Here is a 13,634-nt window from a genome sequence, read left to right on the forward strand (position 1 = left end):
AGAAGAAGAAGAAGAAGAAGAAGAAGAAGAAGAAGAAGAAGAAGAAGAAGAAGAAGAAGAAGAAGAAGAAGAAGAAGAAGAAGAAGAAGAAGAAGAAGAAGAAACCTTAATCGTCAGATGTGTGTTTCTGGGGGAAGTTTGACGGGACAGCGCAGGTTGTAGTTGGCAGAAGTTGTAGTGGTTAGTCGTATATTTGATGGTTCTAAAATATATTAGACTGCAGGGTTTCATCATCTGAGGGGCGGACATGGTCTCCACGGTCCTAAACCCCGACGTGAAGCAGGTGAGACTGAGTTCACCACACACCTCAATCCCACTCTTTACTCTGCTGCTCGTCCACCTTCACGCCTTTCTCCATTTCCTGAGGGAACATCAAGTAAATCGTTTACTCCCAGCTACGATTTAAACCTTTATCACAAACGTCCCATCAAAGTGGAAGAAAATCTTAAAGCGTAAACTTGTGTAAAACAGGTTAAACTCGTTTGGAGCAAATGTACTTTTTACTCATTTGCATTTCGTTGCTTTGCAGACTTTAAATTCAGAATTCAGAATTTAACAAACATATTGAATGTATTTATTATAGGGTAAGTTAATATATATTTAAGTGATGGTAACGGAGTAATTTACAACTCCACCGTTACCAGCTGCAACATTTAAGGGACGTACACATGAATGCATTGATAATTTATCATCTAATGACATACTGTTTCCTCGTTGGGTCATTTAACATTTTGTATTTTCCTTATATCTTGATGCAAATACTTTAACTCTCTTAAATTCTGTTTATATGGGTCCATTTTTTTTTTAGGCACACCACCAAAAGAATGCCGCAAAAATCGCACTATCCTGGTTAAGTTTATGTGTTAAGCAGACCGCTTTGTAGCCAGCCTTCTTGTTGGTGTATGAACATGGAGAAGTACAAGTCTAATGGTATGTGGTTTGAGAGTGACGAGTTCTTGAGGTGGTATAGATGCAGATGTCTTGTCTGCAGAAGGATGCTGATCGTGCAGTGGTCGTCGCAGTCACATCTTGTGCAGTGTTTGAATCCGGGGCTGAAGACGGCAATGAGGTGTACAAAGAGGGCACGGCGTTCCCACTGCTACAGGTCAGAGTTCAACACTGACACCGTGTGTGTGTCGAACAATTTAAAAAAATATATATTCATCACTTTATCTTTGAAACATTTTAAAAATGTCAAACATCTTTTCACAAAGCAGAAGTTAATGATTTCTAATTTCTTGTTTTGTTCGATCAGACCTCCAGGTACTTCAATTGTGACACAATTGGGATAAAATGAAACGCATTGTTTGTTGAAAGGCTCAGATCGTGATTTTTTCTTGTCAAATGACTGAAGCAATTGATTAAATGTCAGAACAGTTTATGACTGTTTCCTGTTGTGCTTCTCTAAATTTGTTTAGATAAATGCACCCGGTTTATTAATAACTACTATTCCTCTTTTTCTCTTCAGGCGCTCCAGAGAGTGAATGCTCGTCTGCTGGAGGAGAATCCTGCTGAGTCGCTGCTGTTTGATGTCATCCTGGTCACCACTGACGGGGAGCAGCAGCAGCAGAGCTCCCGCATCATCAGCAGCACAAGACATTATGGTGATTTAACTTGAACAGTCATCAGCCGACAGATTACAGCCTGAACCTGATCCGTTTTGAATCTTTTCAATTACATTGACTTCATTGTTGCTCTGTTACAGGTCTTGAAGTCAGCAAGTTTTGTTTTTCCGGCGCAGAGGATTTCAATGAGAGTTTGCTGACAAATAACGTGCGGCTCTTCCTGTCAACAGACAGAAACGAGGCGTCACAGGCATCACAGAATGGTCAGTAGATTTAGTGTTTTATGTAATTTATTATGGCTGATGTGAAGCTCTGCTATTTTCTCTGGAGTTCTCTCCACTAATCACAACAGCTGTCAGATCAAAGAGCCTTACAATTGTATTTGGTAAAAGATGACAGGATATAAAACACTTAATCAGTGGATAACAGCTTTATTTTTTGGAAAATAAAACAGGTTTCCGGCATTTTTATGCCTCCAAGCCAGCAATAGCCAGTGGCCGGAGGCATTATGTTTTAGGGTTAGTGTTATATATTCACTGGGACTCAAGGATGAACTTATTAGATATTGTGGTCAAAGGTCAAGGTCATGTTGACATTACAAAGCACATTTTTTGGCTCAACAGTCACTTGGACTCAAGGATTAACTCACTTAATTTTGGTAGCTGGAGGTCAAGGTCACAGTGGCCTCACAAAGTATCTTCATGTTTTTCTTGTACTCGATATCATAAGATAAACTTGAGGGCATGACTTCACATTTAGTACAAACTTTCACTTGGACTCACTGATAAATTCATCAGATTTCAGTGGTCAAAGCGTCACTTTTTTTGCCTCATGAATGTGACATCTCAAGACTGTCTTGAGGGAATTCCTTCACCTCTTGATCAGTTGTCACTTGGACTCAAAGATAAAGTGATTTATGTTTCAGTTGTTAAAGGTAAAGTTGACAGTGACCTGAAGCCACATACGTAATTTTACCCTGAAAGCTCAGATTTGTGAATCATCCTCCTTGTCATTTTTCCAGGTGTTCTCTCGGCACTGCTGGACCAGAACTTGGCCTCCTGCCCATCAGAGCAGCTCAGAGTTTTGTTCTGCGGAGACGCCGTCATCCGTTCCAGCATCAGCCCAATGCCAGTGAGCCAACAGGCCACCCAGGTGCTTGTGGCAACATCCTTCTAAAACTTCATCTTTATTTTTGTAAATGTTGCTGGGGAGTTTTTTTTAATTAAAGGATCATTTACTTTCTTCCTCTGCAGAGTTTCTCGGCTCAGCTGGGTGAGATGCGGCAGCGGTTCGGCATGTTCGACAGCCCTCTCAGCATGGTCCTGATGACGGCACGTGGAGGCAGGGAAAGCTGCTCCGCCGCCCTGCTCACATTGCGGTCCCATGGCGTTAGCGTGGATGAGGCTTACTGCCTGGCCGGGGCACCTAGGGGCCCCATTCTGTCCCTAATCCGACCTCACTTCCTGCTCAGCAACGGCCTCAGTGACCTGGAGGAGTGATTCCATCATTAGCTGTCTCATGACTTGTGTCTTCCTTTATTGTGTCTTAAAGACCAAATGCCAAATCCTCAGTCGGGACCATTTTGTCTCTTTCAACCTCAGTGGTTGTGAATAAGAGTGTTATGTTACTGGTCTATGCTTAGGTATAAAAATACGTATTGCTCTTTATTGCTTGTCACTATATTGGAAACTTTGTACTTTTGTCCCTGTTGAAATGATGGCTTTAATTCAGCAATCTGACTAATTCAGAGTTCTGTTTCATTTTCGAGAATCCCACTGAATGTCAAGAAGATCATTGTGGGATTGTTGGATGCTGTAAGCAAATCGTAGAGTAGATTTTTTGATTTTGACTTCCTGTGTGAGGATTTTAATGGAATATTTGACCATTATACCACACTATATAGTATCTCTGCTTAAGCATACTAATTCTGCTTGTGTAACAGCCAAGAGGAAATCAGAGCCACAAATCTGAGACTATGCTCGTCTCCCACCACCAAGAGCTCAAAGAAGCCTTCAGCCTGTGTCTGGGTTTTGGCTTGACCAGGAGGCCTTCAGCATGTGTTTGTGTCTTATCTCCTGGGATTTTACTATTCACAGTTCAAATAGGTACACACACAACACACATCATTCTCATACATTAACACACACTCACACGCCCATCTCTTCACTGCATCTACATAAAAAGCACAAGCCTGCAACTGTATGATTGGTTGACCTTCCTTGCAAGGAATAAAGTATAATTAGAATAATATGATTATCTAATTTCTTTATTTCAGAAGTCTCCCACGGTCAAATCTCCATGACAGGCTCCTCTCAGGCAAAGAGATGTAGATGTGTTAACTGTTGTTACAGGTTTCGGTCATTTGTTTCTGAAAGGGACAGACGGGACGTTTGCAGGCTACAGAAAAAAATTGTGCTTGGTTTGTTTGTGTTGCTGTGATGCTTAATGTTGACCAGCAGGTGGCAGCTTCGTTCAGTAAAACATGCAGCGGTTTATCAATCAGTCAGATTCAATCAAACTTTATTTGTATAGCCCATATTCACTAATCCCAATTTGTCTCATAGGACTATATGCCTTGTGTAAGACAAAGACAAGGTCATTATGAAAGTACAGCTCGCTGAGTAGATAATGTTTATGCAGAGGATTGTTTTAAGGAAGTGTGGGAGGTTTAATATAAAATGCTGGATGGCTCAAAACTTCTTGCGCTTAAATATTGACAAGACAGAGGTAATGAAAATTGGCCCTGACACTGTCAATACATACACATCAACAGCACCCAAAACAGTTAGTCAAGTTTTTTGCAGCTCAGAAAAATCAAAGATTCATGCCTTAATTTCCTCTTATTTGGATTATTTCAATTCTCTAGTTAGAGGCGGTTTTAGACGTCATCTAGTGTGTACAAGGGCATTGAAGGGGGTTCCTTCCGTTCATTCGAAACATTTTTAGGGCATCAAATGAGATTCAAAAGGAAAGCTCAGACACAAGCGGTTTGTAGGGGACCCAGAGAGGATTCTGGGGAACCTCAAATGGGACCAGCAATCAAAGAGTCGTTATAGAAGCTCATAGTTTAAGGTTTTAAGGTCCAGTGTGTAAGATTTTGGTAAAAGGGACCCTAACCCACCCTTTGAGGTGAGGGGTATTCAGCTGTAACATGACACTTCACCACTTTATGTCACTTAATTCTGAACACTGCACCTTTAAGGAGGATGAGTCTTCAGGGATTTGGACACAGGTTATTTTAGTTGACTGAAGAAGTTTTAGGGACATTAAAAGGAGGTTATGCTGGTGCTTGAAACTTTTCCTGAACAAATCATGTGTTTTTTAAGTCTGCTAAGAATGTTAAATAAAGGACAGTAAGTTTTAAATTGCATTGTAAGTCCCTCGAGAGGGACGTAGTGGTCATTGAAGAAGCATCATTATGATGTCTTTCTGTGTCCTTAAAGGGATAGTTCACCTAAAAATGAAAATTCAATCCCTATCTACTCACCACTATGTCGATGGAGGGCTGGGTGAAGTGTTTGGGTCCACAAAACACTTCTGGAGTCTCAGGGGTAAACAGCGTTGCAGTCAAATAAAACACAATTTTATTGTGATCAATTTTTCAAACAGAAAATGAAAACATAAAATAACTGTGATGTCATCCAAGTGTCCGTATACCCAGACAGTCAAATTCAACTCGAAACAGTATCATTTACACCAAGTTTAAAGCTAAAAGTCCACTACCGGAAGGAGCAATGCTAGCTGAAGTAGCGATGTTAATAATTCACTCACCCCTCCATCGGCATAGTGGTGAGTAGATAGTGAGTGAATTTTTTTATTTTTATGTGAAATCTCCCATTAAGGCCTTTTCAGGGATCTTTGAAGTTTGTCCTCAAGAAGGGTCCTTGTTGCAGAAGTCCTTGAGTCATTTGTCTACTTCTATTGTACTGATCATTCTTCTAATGCAACTGATTATGCTCTTAAGGCTTCTGGTTGTTGTATGTACGTATGTATGGATCCAGTGGTCCTGGAGAGACTTCCGAGGTCATTGAGAATATTCTAGTGCTCCTCAGGGACATGTTATAGATAGTAAATATAATCAGAGCAACAGCCAGAGACAAGAGTGTACCTGGAAAATCCAGCATGTTAATGTCTCAGTCATCGCAGGATATGAAACAGCCGGAGGCTTAGGTGATCATCAGGAGGTGCTGACTCATCTCTGCTGCCGCAAATTAAAACATGTTCAGTGAAATGAAGCAGGCCAGAGCGGGCGTCTGTTTCCGAAAGTCTCATATCGACTGAATGTTTGTATTCATTATCTCGAAGTGAGGTTTCTTCATCAGCTCTGCCTCCTGAACGCTCATGCACATATTTCATCTCAAAGATGAAGCTGCAGGAGGCTTGATTTCTGCTGCTGACACAGCCTCGACTGCCAGATAATAGGTTCAAATCCTAATGAACTCATTCAGTCAGTTAACTGACGCTTCACTTACTCATTTGGGGCTCCATTGTTACAATCAAGGATTTAAAGGGCATAGAGTAAGTGCATTTAAGTTGTTAATCATGGGTGTGTCTGGGGCGTGAAGTGCATTAAACCAATTATAGTATCATCTCCCATTCTCTTTTAAAGACCTTGATGGACTGCTAGAAATAAGGAAGATTTATGTACTAACACTTCTCTAAACAGTTTCGTAAACAAGTAAAAATCAACCTCACCTGGACACTAAACAACACCCAGCTGACCCGGCTCACTATGCTGCTTTGTCCCTTTAAGCTTTAATCATTTTGATTTAGTTTTGTGTCCTTCTGGAGATTTCAGCCGACCTACAGGAGGAGGTAGAGGTCACAGAGAAGGTCCTGTGTGTTCCTGCAGTCACAAGGTTGTTCACAGAAGTTCTGTGCTTTAGAAGGGCTTTGGGGCTACTTGAGGAGGTTCCAGTGGTTCTTGACAGTTCCTGGTAGTGTTTAATTTGTTAAAGTATAATTTCACCCCCAAATTTTGGCTGAAGCATCTCTCCCTGGAGATGGCCCTATGAATGCAGCTGGGGCTAAGACACACCTACACCACCATTGAAAAGTTTCACATGAAAATTCTCTTTTTCTGGCCATTTTGAGAGTATAATCAAACCCACAAATGTGATGCTCCAGATACTTGCACAAGGGTTTTCAAGGGTTTTCTAATCATCCAATATTCTTCTAAAGTGATTAGCAAACACAATGTACCATTAGAACACTGGAGTGATAGTTGCTGGAAATGGGCCTCACCTATGTAGATATTTAATTAAAACCCGACGTTTCCACCTAGAAAAGTAATTTACCACATTAACGATGTATAGAGTGTATTTCTGATTAACTTAATGTTATCTAAATTGAAAAAAACAGTGCTTTTTTGAAAAATAAGGACATTTCTAAGTGACCCCAAATGGTAGTGTATATAAATGTCATGACATAGAGACATGCCAAATGGTTGATTCTATGTACTCATTGGTCCAAGACAGTTTGAAACACTAGGTAGTGTTGTGAGCATGTTTAAAACATCAACAAAAACCAACAAAAAAAAAACTTATTATAATTATAATTTAATTCGCAGCTGGAAAATATGTTTATGTCTTCATTAAAAAAGGGTTAATCTTGACCTTTTTTCCATGACTAAGATGTGATGATAACCACCAGTGTGACTAGGTCAACAGGTAATACAATTAATGAGATCAGACATTAAGGCTTTAAAAATGAACTTAGATTTTTCTTTATTAAAAAGATGAGACAAAAGACAATAGACTGTTTCTTTGAATGCAGTTTTTCTATTTCTTGTTCTGCAATCAGGACAACACCAGCTGGCAGCTTACAGCCTGGAGCACATTGCTATCCATTCTGGCTATAATATTATGTATTGTATTGTAACAAACTCTGGACAAAATGTAATTTAGCAGTTTATATGAATATATATAAACATATCTGATTCAGAGTCCTTGATATCTGTCACTTTGCAGGGGCCCCCCTTACTAGATTTAGAGTAAACCACAAAAAAAACAATAAATCAATAACAAGATCAGTGTCACTTTTCTCGCGAGTGATGATTCAACCAAACGCTAAAAGCGTAAATATGATTTAGGCAAAACAATACCCACATAACACAAAACATCAGAGTTTTTTTAAATCAAGTGAAAACACAAATGGAACCTCAAACCAAAGTCTCCTCAAAGTTCAGGTTCTGCAAGGAACCAGTTCACAGGTTGGTGAGTTCTGTGAACAGCGATGCTCGGGTTGCAGCTGCTTGCAGAACAGTACATGTACAAATAGATAAAAAGTCACAACATCATGAGAGTGATATTGTGTGAGTGAGAATGATTCCCCTCTTTTCTTTTGTCACCTTGTGCTCTCATCCACAGGCAGGCAGGTCAGACGTGATGAGGACGAGGACGAGGACAAGTTGCAGGAGGAGGGAAAGACCTTGAAGCATCTGTTGGATCCGGAAATAAACTGAAGGGCAAAATATGGTGGGGTGGGGGGGCGGGGGATAAGATAATTAGTCTCTAGTCTAGTCTTCAGTCACTTTAAAATAAAATGTAAAAAGTTATATCCCCTCTATAATGTCACTCAGAGGAGTATATACCTCTTCCAAGGACCAACAGTCCTCTAATGACACCACATTGAAATTTAACGAACTAGATCCACATTTTTATTTGAATCTGTATCAGATTTCACACACTCATTAATGTCAGTCCCCTGTGTTTATAAGTATTCTGTGACAAATGAAGGAACATTTTGAAAACAATTTCACAATGTTTAAGAAAGTGGCAAACAAAATCCTCACCAAAATGTTGGCAGTTTTGTGATAATCCATCTAGTTGTTTTTGTGGAATCTTTGAACAAACAGACAGGGGTGAAAACTTCCTCCATCCAACATGATGATTGTGGTAGAATCTTTATTCCCTTCACAATGCTTCAAGATGTTGTAATCCTAATTTTTCCAGAGAAAACACAGAGGACTTGACTTCCCATTGCAGTCCTTATATTTATATTTTTACAAACAGAAATTTGATTTTAAACGACAGCTACAAAAATAAACTTTAGATGATGATTCTTTCATTTTCACTAAGTAGGTGAGGACCACATTGATTTGTAATCTCAGCTGATTGTCACACTGATCTCAGGCCGAACAATCAGCAAGAGATGAGTGAAAAAACAGAACAGAAACAATCCCACAAATATAAAAGAGTCAAATGTATGGAGCTAAACAACATTGCTGTATGAGTTTATGAAAAGGTGAAAATACAGTTTTTTTTGTTCAGTCACTAGTTCAGTTGTTCTCCATAAGTGTAGACATCTTTACTATTTCAGAAACAATGACAGTGCTGTTTTCTTATGCTCAGTAAACATCTTTGATCTTTGTGTCTATCTAGGTTTATATTCATTATGTAATCATTTCACTGATGCACCTTTACAGAGCATATATTTGAAAGAACTGAGCAGTAAAACACATGCCCTTCATATCGTGTAGCCTACATATCTTTGAACTTTTTTTGACCAGCTCCTGAAAAATTATGAGATTTTCCTCACGGAGCGGAAAATCACCTCAGATTGATCAAACTATGAAAAAACTGCGGAATTCCTCACATTCTATACCTTATGAATCTATAAACAATATATACATCCTTTATGGTTGAAAGTGTGTTATGATGTGGAGTTTGATTTTGATGAAGCCAGGTGAACCATGAGGTACAGACTGCTTTGTGTAACTGTTGATGTGGAAGCTTTCGGTTGTTGCGGTCCAGGTGAGATGTTAGATTTCGATTTAAAACAGACAAAAAGCTGGACTGACAATGTCACCTGGAAACAGATGACTGGATGATATATTTTGATCCCAGCTCATGTCTCCTGAGAATCAGACTGATGCTCAGATGTTGAGTCTGACCTGCAGCAAAGATTTCTGACTGACTGAGCTCTGAGCCGTCCTGACATACACTCTGAATCTGAGATAACCACACAGAACTCCACCAGTCATACATCTGATTACAACATTAAACAGAGAGCAGAGGTCAGAGTGGTTAATTTCCCTCAGGGACTCACTGCAACCTCCATCACTCTCAGCAGTATTTTTAGCCTCCGATTGATTGACAGGAGAGTTCTTCCTATTTACTTTAATTTGATTCCAAAAAGACTGTAAACCAACCTCACATATGTTTGGAGCAGTCCCACTCTATCAGTAGTATAGATGCCACTGCTAGAAACACTGCAGTCACCACATGGTGGCACCTATCAGCCAGCTGGCATCACCGTAGTAACTACCTGACAATAATGTGGTGTGTGTGTGTGTGTGTGCGTGTGTGTGTGCGTGTGTGTGTTTGTGTGTGTTGTGTGTGTGTGTGTGTGTGTGTGTGTGTGTGTGTGTGTGTGAGAGAGGTAATTCCTGAATATACATTTATGCTTTTCCATTCAGCTTTGTAAAGGGTCCATATTGTGTAAAATACATTTTCTGGGCTTTTACTATCCGTAATGACTTGAATGGGGTCAGTAGGGACCCTCGAAGTATGAAAACAGTCACTCCACGGACTATTTCACTCAGTCCATTCTAAGAAATATGTTATCGACACGTCTCGTTTCGTACTTCCTCCCCCTTATGAAGTCATTTGGGATCGCACTCGTCTCATAGCCCCACCTAGCTGGTACCAGCTCAGCGAATCGTCAATTCGACAGAATGAGACCGGTGATGGACCTGATCGCGTGTTACTCAAAGTGCAGCCAGCCAATCAGAGGAGGGGCTCAAGAGGCAGGTGAAAACAGCCTGTTCTGTCTGCAGCTCCAGAGAGAGGCAGAAGAGAGGACATGGAAATACACATTGCAGCAGTTTTTTCGACTTTAAACCACTGATATATCATTTTAGGGGACCAATGCCTCAAATTAAATCCCAGAAAGGTGTAAAATATGGACCCTTTAACATCTGATGGGATGTGTGCAGCAATGCAGTTTTATAGTTTTAATATTGAATGAAATATCATACAACATTATTGTAGTAAATTATTCACAGCTTCTTTATAGCTTCCTTCCTTTCATTTTAAAACTCTGAGACACATACATCAGTTTGTTCTAAAAGCTTTGAAAATTATTCTAAATCATTTTAAAGTGACTTGTCTTCCTCCAAAATCCAAGATATTCAGTTTCAGTATCATTAATGAAAAAGAAAAGCAAGGAATCTTTGCTTTTAAGATACTGAATCACTTAATGTTTATCATCTTTCCATAAAAAGATTAAAACGATGATTGACCGATTGATGAATTGACCACTTGATGCAGCTCTAAGTGCTTCACATTAATACACAAATCTACAAGGAGGATTCACTTCCCCACCGTCATTTAGTCCTCGCTGCATCTTCCCAATAAACTGTGGTCTTCCCCCTTTCATTCTTTTCACCAGGTTTCTATTTGACTGTTCACACTGGAATACCTGGTGAGAAGAAATGAAAGTGTTGACTGGGAACAGGATGAAAGAGAGGTAGAGGAGGTAGGAGGGGCAGTTGGGGTTCCCCTGGTGGAGGAGGAATTGGGTGTCAGAGTTAAGAGAACATTAATGTAAGACTTTTACAGTAATAACACAACTCTATAAACCATGAGAGAACTCAGGCCTGCTCTCACACAGTGTTCTGAGCTCTCCATACAGACCATGGTTATCTCTTCAGTGGAGATGGAGATGGTCCAGAACGTGGTGGAGTGTGTGGTCTTCCATCAGCCTCAAAGGTCACATGTCACTCCGCTGCTCATCCACCTCCACTGGCTGCACCAAATCGAATTCATCCTCCTCTCCCTCTGTTCTGTCTCAGAGCAAAACACTTTGACTGTGAACTGTCAGGAGCAGAAGCTGTGGGCTTACTATCTGTGATACACTAGGTGCTGTTGTATTTTGATTAAAGTTATGTATGTTCATGATGCATGAGAAATGTGAAGGTAATAAACGATGAGCATATGCAGCAGGGTTAATGGGACAGGAGCTTTGTCAAGCCTATGGTCCACAGTATCCTTCCTCAGTCTGAGAGTATCTCATAAATTCACTCAAAAAATGTAATCTTTCAGTTATGTTGTGTTCCGTCTTTATTTGCTCTGACCCAGTGACATACATACTGTGTAACCTTTATATAATCCAAGATAGTTCATATAAACCATGTGGTTGCAGAGAGATACTCTACTTGATTCCAGTAACGTACAGGACATGAGGAGTGGCAGTATCGGGAGGTAAAGCACCACTACAAGCAAGATGTTGAAATCCAAATTTGGACTTTACTGAGCTATTTTGTCGCTAAACACTTTAGGAGCTTCTTTAATGAACAGGACTGCTCACGTTTTTTGCATTTTGTTGGATCTTCATCACATGTAAGATAAGCAGTGAAGCTGTCTTCTCTTAAAAAGTTTCCTCTTTTCTTATTCCATCTCACACAGCGTTCTGCAGCTTGAGATGTTTCTTTTATGGTCCGGTGCACATCTTGTCCATGGATCCCCAGATCTTTGAGCAACCTGACGGTGGATGTTGCAATGAAACCCCTGCAGCCAATCTCCACAGGGCAAACTACTGCTTTCCAGCAGGTTAAATGTTTTAACCCTTTTTTTTTTTTTTTTTTTTTTTTTTTTTTACAGTTAAGAGTTGCACACTTGTACATTTATAGGAATACAATAACAAACATCTAAAAGCGTGCAGGTGAGATTGATCAAACCCCTAGAGGTGTATGGTGGGAACCTCACCATATACTTAATTTATATTCCAAATTGGCTCACAGTAATTATATGTGGAATATGTGACCACTGTTTTATTCTGTAAGCTATTATTAATCTCTTTCGTATTTATTATGTCAGTCATGGAACATTCCACAGTGCACAACTCACATCAGAGCAGATTTCCCTTCATGCAGTGGACGTGCAGTTCACAGGATATCCTCTAGGCGGAGTCAGTGCCACAGAGTCTCTTTCAGTCAGTTTGACGTTTATTGTGATCAGTTTGTGCATTGATCACAGTGAACAGCCATCAGATCAAATTAGTTCACTGTGACCCTACCTATTAAAGATAAAGGAGTGTGTGGCTTTGAGCGGGTCTAAATGTCACGATGTGATTCTTACAGGTTCCTGCAGGACATCATTTCATCAGTGCCTCAAGACACAGAGGCAGAGAAGAGAACATATTTTGTCCCCTTTGTGAGCAGTTACTGATATACTATTGTGTATAAATTCACCAAAGAAATCATCTGTGAACGACATGCACGGACAAATGCAGTGATAGACATGCCTACTGCAGTTTGAGCGCAGGAGTAAAGACTTTGAGACTTCATCGTCCTCCTTCAGCGCTCCTGTTTTGGGGTTTCTTCAAAAATTTTCTTCTTTAAAGAGAGCCTATGCTCTGGGTGCATGCTTACATTCTCATGGCAGAATTAGCAGCTTGAGATGATGATTGCCTTGTCCTTGGAGTGTTGAACCACCACTCTGGTCCATATTGAACTATTTCAAAAATTATTGAATGTTTTTTCAGGTGCTTATTCATTGATTGTTACCGAACACCTTGTCTCAGTACAGCATTAAGATGCTGTTTGTTTTCTCTGCTGCTGAACATAGTTTCTCGCCAGGAGCAGGTGACAGTGTTTATCCCACACTAAGAGTTTCAGCCATTGTTACGATTACAATACAAAGGTTATCCTGAACAACAAGAGTGAAGGTGATAGGATGAACAGTTCTCTGGATAAGAGACACAAATAGAGATTTCTAGAATCAGCAGACAGACAGATCATGAATTATGTCTTGGAACTGAGGGATTTTTTACAGTTTGTGTGATTACTCTTGCGGCCAGAGGGTGGAGACACACATTCTGCCCGGCAACAAAAACTACAGAGGTGACAATTTGAAGATTTAGATGAGATCAGGATGAACCTTCAAGGAGTAGTTCAGAAGCTGCAGGTTCATTGAAAGCAGGTGAATGTAATGTCTGGTGTTAAAGGTTCAGTGTTTAAAATTTGGTGACATCTAGTGGTGAAGTGTCATGTTGCAGCTGTATACCCCTCACCTGCCCCCCCCCCCCCCCCCCCCCACAATGTGTGTGTATTAAGTAGCTCTAAGA

General features: G+C 40.2%; 1 protein-coding gene across 2 annotated transcripts; it reads left to right on the top strand.

The window, feature by feature from the left end:
• Window positions 1–66: 66 nt before the first annotated feature.
• LOC133008845 (cytosolic 5'-nucleotidase 1B) lies at window positions 67–3,813 on the top strand. Of its 2 annotated transcripts, none has more exons than XM_061076187.1 (6): window positions 67–283; window positions 995–1,105; window positions 1,469–1,604; window positions 1,706–1,828; window positions 2,587–2,717; window positions 2,819–3,813. In XM_061076187.1, the coding sequence occupies exons 1-6, from the start codon at window positions 248–250 to the stop codon at window positions 3,062–3,064; spliced, it is 783 nt and encodes a 260-aa protein (XP_060932170.1). In that variant the 5' UTR covers window positions 67–247; the 3' UTR covers window positions 3,065–3,813. The 2 variants fall into 2 exon arrangements, with proteins under 2 accessions (XP_060932170.1, XP_060932169.1); XM_061076186.1 differs by having other exon boundaries at window positions 69–283; window positions 992–1,105.
• The last annotated feature ends 9,821 nt before the right edge of the window (window positions 3,814–13,634 follow it).

This window comes from Limanda limanda, chromosome 8 (assembly GCF_963576545.1).
Source record: "Limanda limanda chromosome 8, fLimLim1.1, whole genome shotgun sequence".
Taxonomy (NCBI): domain Eukaryota; kingdom Metazoa; phylum Chordata; class Actinopteri; order Pleuronectiformes; family Pleuronectidae; genus Limanda; species Limanda limanda.